At 31.2% G+C, this 9,937-nt stretch overlaps 1 protein-coding gene across 1 annotated transcript; it reads left to right on the forward strand.

Moving 5' to 3' along the window:
* Positions 1–1,642: 1,642 nt before the first annotated feature.
* Positions 1,643–5,179, forward strand: LOC123902645 (zinc finger CCCH domain-containing protein 15). Its single transcript, XM_045952423.1, has 3 exons — positions 1,643–1,851; positions 2,064–2,826; positions 4,449–5,179. The coding sequence occupies exons 2-3, from the start codon at positions 2,083–2,085 to the stop codon at positions 4,773–4,775; spliced, it is 1,071 nt and encodes a 356-aa protein (XP_045808379.1). The 5' UTR covers positions 1,643–1,851; positions 2,064–2,082; the 3' UTR covers positions 4,776–5,179.
* The last annotated feature ends 4,758 nt before the right edge of the window (positions 5,180–9,937 follow it).

Genomic DNA, 9,937 nt, shown 5'->3' on the forward strand with positions numbered 1-9,937 from the left:
TGCATTCTTTTCATTTTTTTTTTATTAGAGCTCAAAAAACTATATTAATTCTTCAAACACAAGTACTTCAAAAGAAGGAATAATATAATATAAACTATTTGTACCATGTAGATAAAAATATAATATAAAGAACATATGGTGGACCTCTTTGGTTGATATGGGATTTTGATGTGATTGAATTTTGATCAACGTAGAATTAGATCATTCGGTTTGTCAACTAGAGGTACTTGAGTGTCGTGTTTTTTTTTTTTTTTTTTTTGATAAATTGAGTGTGGTTTTCAAATTTTATATTATTTTTTTAGTCATTGAAGTTGACTTGGTAAATTTTCATTTGGTTTTTGAAATATATTTGGAATATTGGTTTGTCCCTCGCAAATGATAAAATTTTAATTTAACATCGAAATGATAAAAAAGCTTATTATTATTATTATTTAATTTATATGAATTAATAAAAAACTAATTTATGGGATCCGGATTCCGGCTAATCCACATGTGTATATGTAAGTTTTTAATGATTATTATCACTTCGCCTATCTATAAAAAAAAAAACTAATTTATTGATGTTTCAATAGGAGGAGTATAGTATGGACCCGGTCCAAATGTGAACACTACTATTTTTAATAAATTTTAATAAAATATTTTCAAGTATTCTCCCATTCCTAATATTTTATTATTATAAAAATTATTTTGTACTAAAAAAGGCAAGATCTTAAATAAGAGTCTCTCTATGCTTTTTTTATGAAAATAAAAACAATAATAATATTACTATTTTTTATCAATAAAGAATGTTGTTTCATCTATGATAGAAAATATCTTATAATTCAAAAAATACTTACAAACATATGTATATTTATCTCATTTTATTGACACTTACAAAATTCAAAAAATTGAAACCTCAATTCCTATTTTATTAAGTAATGACAACCCCTGAATTCAAATGAGGGTTGACCACTGAGCCCACTCTGACCTTGTAGGGCAGGTCCCTTTGGTTTTCGAGATGGAGCTACCACAACTTAAGAGCAATGAGAAGGGGGAAGGAGTCTAAATCAATGGTATGAGTAACTACATAAGAATTTGACATGAGAAAACACTTATGCATATACATCATTTACATACATTTTCATTTATACAAATGGATTAAAAAAAACAGGCGGTTTTAGAGAGATTATTGTATGTTAGGAGATTTGAATTTCAATTGATGGAGCATCGTATTGATTCGTAAGTAAGCAACTCGTGCTGGAGTACACTTAAAAAATTCGTCGTCTTATGTAAATGGATTGAGAAATCGTGATTTAAAATTCGTATCGTAAAATTAATCAATGCTAAGGTCGCTACCTCATACTTAATCTCTATGTAATATTTTCATTTAGGACTTTTTACAACAAAAAAAATAAAACAAAGCATATAGCAAAACTAAAATTGATAAGAGGAGCTTTTCTACTAACCCTCTGTTCTCCACCATCTGATTAAATATCAATGATCATACACACGAGATATGTTCAATTACAAATGGAAAATTTAAGCACCAAACTGAATTTCCAGATAACCCCATAAAGAACGCACGGTTGTTTTGTAACTACTAAGGGTAGTTAGGGAAAACTATTCCCCAGCTTCGAAAATGAATTCTGTTAGAAACTAGAAAGTGTGTTCAAGACGGTTTTCCCTCGCACCAAACAAGCACACTCGGCATTGCAACTATATAAACACATTCTTCAACCTCTCTCTCTTTCAACCATCATTCTTTTCCCAAAACTCACTTCCGCATTCTCTCTCTCTCACTCACCGGAGAAGCTCTGCTTCTGAAGTTGGAGCTTTTCTTCCTTACTCATTCTCTCTTCTGTTACTATCGAGGTTCTTCATCGGTGAATTTCTCTGCTCTTTCAATAATTTCAGTATGCATGTGTTATTGTAATCAATTTCAATCGTTTAATTTCTTGAATCGATTTTCTATTTTGCTTTTTCTTCTATCCGTAACCGTTTCTTTGATTTGCAATGTATTAATCTGTTTATCAATCTTGAATTTCTGTTAACCGTTTCTTAATCGTTAATTTATCGTTTTGTAGGATTACTTCACCGATCAAAATGCATAACAAGGACGTTTGTTCTCCGTCATCCAAAAGTGGATTCGGCATCGGCATCAACACCGCCGGCCGCATGCAGTCGAACGCCGGCGCGTTTGCTTCGTTGTACTCTGCTCTGACTAATGAAAATCTTCCATCGCTCGCCGGAAACTGCAGCAACGGCGGCGGCGTTTCGCTTTATCAGTACTCTGACTCTGGAACAGAGTACGACTCGTGCATGATACAGAAGCATCAGGATATGGTGAATCGTCACAGCATGTGTCTCAGTCGCCTCGTGGAGACTTCCAAAGAGGTTGAAGCTCTGCAAAAGGAGAACGGACAACTCCGTGCCGTGAATAAGGAATTGCAGAAGAACCTGAACCTTCTCATTCAAGCTTCGCTGGAGAATCGATTTGGCGGTGGCGGATCCTCCGGCCAGACGCAATCGATTCCGTTTGATCTGATGCACGGTTTTCATAACTTGAATCTTGCTGATGGAAAAGAAAACTGTGCTGATTGGAATAGCAATAACATCAATAATAATAACAAGGAGCTTCAGGAAGGTTCAGATGAGAGTCCAACGAGCGTGATAGACAATAACGGTGTTGAAACGGAGAGGTTTTCGCTGCCGAAGAGCATTTCTGTGAGATCCAATGGCTACTTGAAGGTTGCTCAGCCTCCGGCCGTCACAACTACCAATACTGCTGTTCGCACCAAGGGCGCTAACCGCTCCCGCGCCTCCTCCGCTCAAGCTTCAGATACAGTTGTAAGCACACGCACGTTATGATTAATTGCATTTATTTTATTTATTATTAATTTATTAATATTATTGTTTATTATAATAATTAATTAATATTATTGTATTTATAGTGTTGTTATTGTTATGTCATCTTAGCTTAATTTATTGTGCGATTATTGCTTATAGTGTTATAGTACCAAATTTGATCTGCTTGTTAGTAACTAGTGTAATTAATTACTTTCCTTCTAAATGAAGTAACACTTTGCTTGTCTGTGTCATTACCTGGTAGCTGCAACTAACAGAGTAGTTTGGTTGTTATTACATTTGCGTGAGCTTTTTGCAAGCAAGTTCAACTCTAGTTTATATGAGTAGTTAGTTAGAAGTGTCGCAGGACCAATTAATTAGCTCTAGTTGCTATTAGGAAAAATAGATGAATTAAACTTTGAAGCCTTTTTGTGACATTTTTAACCTGTGTGTTATGTGCCAATGTGCTATGTGCTTGGAGTTTGGTATCATGCTCAAGTTAAATTTTGATTTTTTGTGACATTTTTAACCTGTGTGTTCTGTGCCAATGTGCTACGTGCTTGGAGTTTGGTATCATGCTCTCAAGTTAAATTTTGATTGAGTCATACTGTTTTACACAATGTCATTATATTTAAAAAGTCAGATTTGTTTACCCTATACCTCTGAATTTTTAAAACAGTTATGAATTATGATAGGAGTGTATGGACTATGGAATATGCTGCTGCTAGTGGTATTTATTTTCATCTTTTAGATGCCAAAAACAAACTTGAACTTAGCAAGTTGAAAGTAGGTAAATGGTTGGACTGGTTTTTACATGTAATGCAGAGGATGCAGGATATGTGACTCAATTGATCCCAATTTTTTTTTATCTCTGCTTACTGCTGTTGTTTGTGTAGTTTTCAGTAGATCTATTATAGTCTTTGTTTTGTCATCATTTGGTTGTTTGGTATTTTTTTACTCATTGCATACTATGTATGGCATTCAATTTGTATCTTCATTGGTTAGCCTTGGGCACATCTTGGGTGGGCATGGGGTTGGCCTCTATAATGTATGATTTGATTTGTAAAATAAAAAGTGATTAAAAACAGTCAACACCTTGAGATGAATCAGTTAGTTAAAAAAACATCAAGATGTAAAAAGTCATTTGGTTTCTTGAATAGTATATGCAAAGCTCATTTAATAACTAGGTTGGGACCCAGATTATCCCAAAATATAATCAATTTTGCATGGTTTCTCATCCAATTACAGTAGGCCGGTTTCATTGTCAGTGTCAAAATCCTCGCATATCATTTCATATAATAAAATAAGTACATGTCCAAACTTTCCTATGCCTGTTCTCTTCAACAATCATGTGCATTCTTTTAGGATCTGTTTGGAAGGGTGAATTTGGAAGGGATCGTGACTTATTTTCTATGAAGCACTAATCAATTTTGCATGGTTGATCATCCAATCAATAAAATCATTTCAAAATTGAACACAATTATGTGGTTATATCTAGACTGTAGATGCATCATTTAATAACAATGTGTGGATGATATATAGATTATTAGTACTAACAATGTATAGATTTGATTGTTAACATCCAGAAGATTTGATTATTGTTGAAACTTTGTGTATGTTGCTAGCAAAAGGTATTTGTGCGAGGAGGGCAGAAAGAGGAAGAGCCTCTTGAGATGGTTGTGTACAACCAGGGGATGTTCAAGACTGAGCTGTGTAACAAATGGCAGGAAACTGGCACTTGCCCTTATGGAGATCACTGCCAATTCGCTCACGGCATTGGGGAGCTTCGCCCAGTGATCCGCCACCCACGCTACAAGACTGAGGTATGCAGGATGGTCCTTGCTGGGGTCGTGTGCCCGTATGGCCATAGATGCCATTTCCGCCATGCACTTACTGAACAAGAGAAAGCTTTATCACAACATAAGCCCAGATCAATGAAGCTGGAAAGATAAATAGTCTGGTGGAGTTGTTTTGACTCGAAACATATACAATGGTACATAATAATACTCTACTCTTGATTGTGTAATTACAAACAGGGACCAATCATGAGAGCAAAAATAATTACTTTCCACTAGAAAGTAATAATACAAAAAAAACAAGGGACGCCTCCAGCAAATTGAGGTCTAGAGCATGATTCTTTAGGAGAATGTGGATGGTTGTCATGTCTTTCTTTTTTCTACTCCATAAGTACTTTGGCATTTTGATTTTTGAACACTACATACAAATACGTCTATATTGATCCCAACACAACGAACAAAAGGGAAAAGCACTCTTTCAAATAATACATTTTTTTGGTAGTTTTGTAATGATGTTCGTTCGATACTTTGCAAATGATGCATTTTGATTGTGCTTGAAATATGCATGTCTTAGTGGTCTATTTTTCAATTTTCTATACTTTTCCTTTTAAGATATATAGTATATAGTTTATCAAGTAAAATTTTTTATTTTCGTTTTAGGGAAAGAGTTTATGAAATATAAAAGTTCAATGTGTGCCTCTGGCTCTTCCAGAATTAGTATTTTAATATTCACTTGCATTTAGATTATTTAAACCTTAGCCTTGTGTTAAAATCCAATTTTAATCAGACACATGTAATCAATTATTCTTCATTCTCACACTAATTAAGTGTTCTCAACTAGAGGAAGAAAATTACTAATATTTATCATGTTTCAACTCTTATTGTCAACGTAAGGATCTCAATCTTAAATAGTTGAAAGCATATATGTTGTTGGTTTTTGGACGATGAAGCTTGTCTGACTCTAATGAACTCTAAGAAGTATACCCAACTAATTAAACTTCTATTATAAAATGATTTCTTTCTTAAATGAACATAGCTTTTTCTAGAGAATGTTCATCTCTGATTTTTATCTCTTTCAATTTTTACATCTTGATCATTAATCAAGTTTTATTTTTTATTTTTTCTGATTAAAATATTATCACATATAGAGAATTATTTCTCCTTCATCTGTCTTATAATGACAATAACATTTGTCTACATTATATTTAATATAGTTTTAATTTATTTTTTTCAATTGTACTATTCTAATTAATATTGTGCACATTGTTTTTAAATTATTTTCTATTTTACTATACTATAATAATAAAAATACAACTATAGTTAAATATAATATTCTATCTTTTATTTATTATATATTCTGAATTTGTATGAATTATTTATTTTTTACAAAATTATTATGTCCTCAAAGAGGTTGGAATGAACTAGTAAAAGACGTGGTGGAAAATAACGTGCAGTGGGGTATAGCATTAGCTGTCTTTCTATGTCTCTTTCCCTGTTTCCACACGTCAACGATCCAATGGATCTAATACTGCTACTAGTAGTATTTATTTGATGCCTGTGTTCCAAAATGGTTCATTCATCTCAATTCTCATCTTTGATTGAAGATTGAAGATAAGATAAGAATGAGAGAGACATGGAAAGGGTGAAAGAGCTAGAGGAAGTTATGGGATATGGGAGGATCGGTAAAAAAAATCTGAATCTTTTGGATATTTTCTTTGCCGATCCCACCCATTCCTACTATTTCCTTTTGTTCCTCTCTTTCCACTCTCCTCTCCAATGCATTCATTCATTCCTGGAGTGTGTGTGTACTATGAACTTTGGTAAGTAATTTTCCTGTTCTCGTTATTTCAGTTTCAAGGAGTTTTAATGTGCTAAATTTATTTATGTACTAATTTCTAGATCTAATGGACAATACCCTTAACAAAAATACAATATTTAATTTAGAGGAAGTAGAAAAATGGCCATCTTGCGTCAAAAAAAAAAAAAGAAAACAAAAATGGCCATCTTACAAATTATCAAGTAAATAAGAATGAATTAAAATTGATGATAGAATTGAAAAAAGATTTTATTTATTTATTGCAAAATGAAAAAAGAGAATTAACATTGCATTGAAATTTTTTTGTTACACATGTGACAATTATTATTATGAGATGGAGTAAACATCTACACTTGTTCCCTAGAAATGGTAAATGAAATATAAAAAGAAAGTGATAAATGAAAGTTGCAAAGTGTTTCTTGTTGAACACAAATAAGTAATTAAACACATTGGTTCAAGTGAAAAATGGATAACAAAACATAGTGTAGGTTTACCAAATTATGAATATCTCATACCCTTCAAATGCGTACCTAATACTTGTGCCCATGTATATTTGACATTAATGGTCACTTGCTTAACTTTTAGTGTCAAATACCTATGATTATTGAGAAAGCCCCTAAAATTTTGAATAGGGAATAATATATTGACTTTGGAGTATTGCAGCAAATAAAAAAAATCCAGTCTACAGATGAGCGTTGGTACTTAGTAAGCTTCCACTCACGGGACTTGAAAGTTTTAATCATGTTCACGGAACTTACTGATTTTAGATTTTAAGCATCCCTTCTTGAAAACACTAAACATTCAATCGCTACAATCAACCATTTAAGTTGTTGATGAAGATTGGATGTTTGAGTTATGAAAATTGAGTGGTTGAGATTTTGAATTATCGATTTGTCAAATCGGATCACTATCCGATGGCTTAAATCGGAAAATTATTAATTGTTGTGAATCCAAACAAATAGCAAAGTCAAAAGTGTTCACGGTAATCTCTAGTAAATTTTTCTACACTATGTTAGCTAAGATGCATGGCCGTATTTGAGGGAGGGTGAAGAGGGCGACCACCCTAAGCCCATAAAAATAAGTCTAAAATTTGGATTCAAAATAATTTTTTTAGGGGACTAATAGATCCAACAAAAAATATATACGAATTTCTTAGTTTTGTATGTCGCTTCTTATTCTCTCGGGAAACATATAATTGTATCAAGTATCAATTATGAATTTTGGTACAATGATATTTGATGTGATTGATAATTAATGAATTGATACATTGATACGTAAGTATCAATGATCAAATTCTCTATGTGTATGTATCTCTTACTCATATCAAATATAAAATTCTTTGTCAAATCGCTTTCGTACTACTTTTTAATCACTACACGTATGCAAATTCTTTTTTTTCTCACAATTTCGCTGCATATCAACACACACTCGTCGTCTTCCTCTACTTTTCTCTCTACAAGTCTGCAACTAATCAGTCGTCTCTAGTTTTCTCTTATATACATATTGATGTAAGTTATAAGTGATTTTGCATGATTGCATTTAAAAATGGTGGTAGGAATTGTTTTGTAAGACTATTTTGATATTAAATAAAAAGTTTAATGTTTTGAGAATTCAAATTTTTTATACTATAATTATTAATTAGGGCCCAAATTGTAAATCTGACCTTAGGGCACCAAAATCTTAGAAACGGCTTTGCTAAGATGTTGTTTGAAAGCTAGCTTTTAAGGTTTAGGAAACAAAGTCTTATAGTCAAATTATCTAACTCGAATCCGTTAATGGCAGGCTTAGGTATCACCGATCCATCAAAGAGGCACCTTTCTTCCCATAGTGAGATATGTTCACTAGAGCCAATACACCTTCTTCTAGTTCCCTTACAGAAAACACACTTAGCATCCTAAATGCTACCAGAAACCTATGTCTGTGTTTTACGGCAAATTCTTATGCACATTCACTCACTAGCTTCCTAATATACTAGGCAAATTAAATTATGCAAGAATATTTTAGTAAAATCGTTGTTATTAAATATGTAACGAGATTTAACAAAAAAAAAAATGTATATATATATATAGGGGATTGCAAATTTACAAGCACTTAAAAACATTAAGGTATAAATTAGCAATGCACACATTTTTTAATTGGACAATAAAAACCCTTGATATTTACTTATTTAACACTAAGAAATTGGGGGTTAATTAGGTAAAATTTATTAAATGATGTGCACCCACTTGCTAATTTACAACCAAACAATTATAAATACATACAACCCAAATAAACACTTGACAACCTAAGAAATAAAAAAATGACAACTTGAAAAAACATATACCATCCAAATTCAATTTTTCTTTTTAAACAAAAAATCTATTTTCTAATTTTATTTAAGCCTATGCTATTTGTGGTTATAAACAAGAAAATTCATCTACCAAAAAGAAAAACCTGAATATTCAAGTTCGTGGCTTTCGTCAAAAAAAAAAGTTTGTGGCTTAATTTTATTTTATTTTTTTACAAGAGTTAGTGGCTTAATTAAAACCATTAATTCACTTATACTATGCTCATTTTTTCATGCTCCAGTTTTTTTTAATACATTTTGATTTATATATATTAGCAACCCCGTATATTAACGTTTTGAAAAATTAACGTTTTAATTAAAAAATCAATGGCTTTTAATTAAGCCTATTTACTTAACATTATAAAATTGTTTTTTTTTTTTGTTAAAAAATTAGAAAAAGAAGATGAATTTGGATTGTATATGTTTTTTTATGTTGTCCTTTTTTTGATTTTCTAGGTTGTCATGTGTTTACTTAAGTTGCATATATTTATAATTATGTGAGTGTAAATTAGCAAATGGGTACATAACATTTAATCAAATTTACCAAACTAACCCTCAATTTTCTACTGTGAAATAACTAAATCTCAAGGATTTTTTTTTCAAAATAAATGAGTTAGACTCAATACTCAATTCTATCACTACCCATAACAATATTATGAATATTACTTGGGAGACAATCATAGAGCAATATATACTTAAGTTTAAGAAGCATAATTCAACTTGTTTGTAGTCATATAGTAACAACAATTTGATAATAAAAAAAGGTAACAACAATCAAAATATTTGCCGACTTAAACAGGTCAAAATATGTCTTCTTTCTTGTTGGGCTTTAGGACCCGTTGCACCAAAAAATTGCATAAATATTGTCCAAAAGAAAATGCTCATTGTGTAACAAAAAAAAAAAAAGAAAAGAAAATATTCATTGTGATACAAAGTTTGATTAAATATTGTCATTGAATATATATATATATATATATATATATATATATATATATATATATATATATATATATATATATATATATATATATATATATATATATATATATATATATATATATATATATATATATATATATATATATATATATATATATATTTGCAAATGTGACAATTATTATAAGACGAAATAAGTATAAATTAAGGAAAATCATAAACTTCTACACTTGTTCGATA

This window comes from Trifolium pratense, linkage group LG1 (genome assembly GCF_020283565.1).
Source record: "Trifolium pratense cultivar HEN17-A07 linkage group LG1, ARS_RC_1.1, whole genome shotgun sequence".
In the NCBI taxonomy this organism is placed as follows: domain Eukaryota; kingdom Viridiplantae; phylum Streptophyta; class Magnoliopsida; order Fabales; family Fabaceae; genus Trifolium; species Trifolium pratense.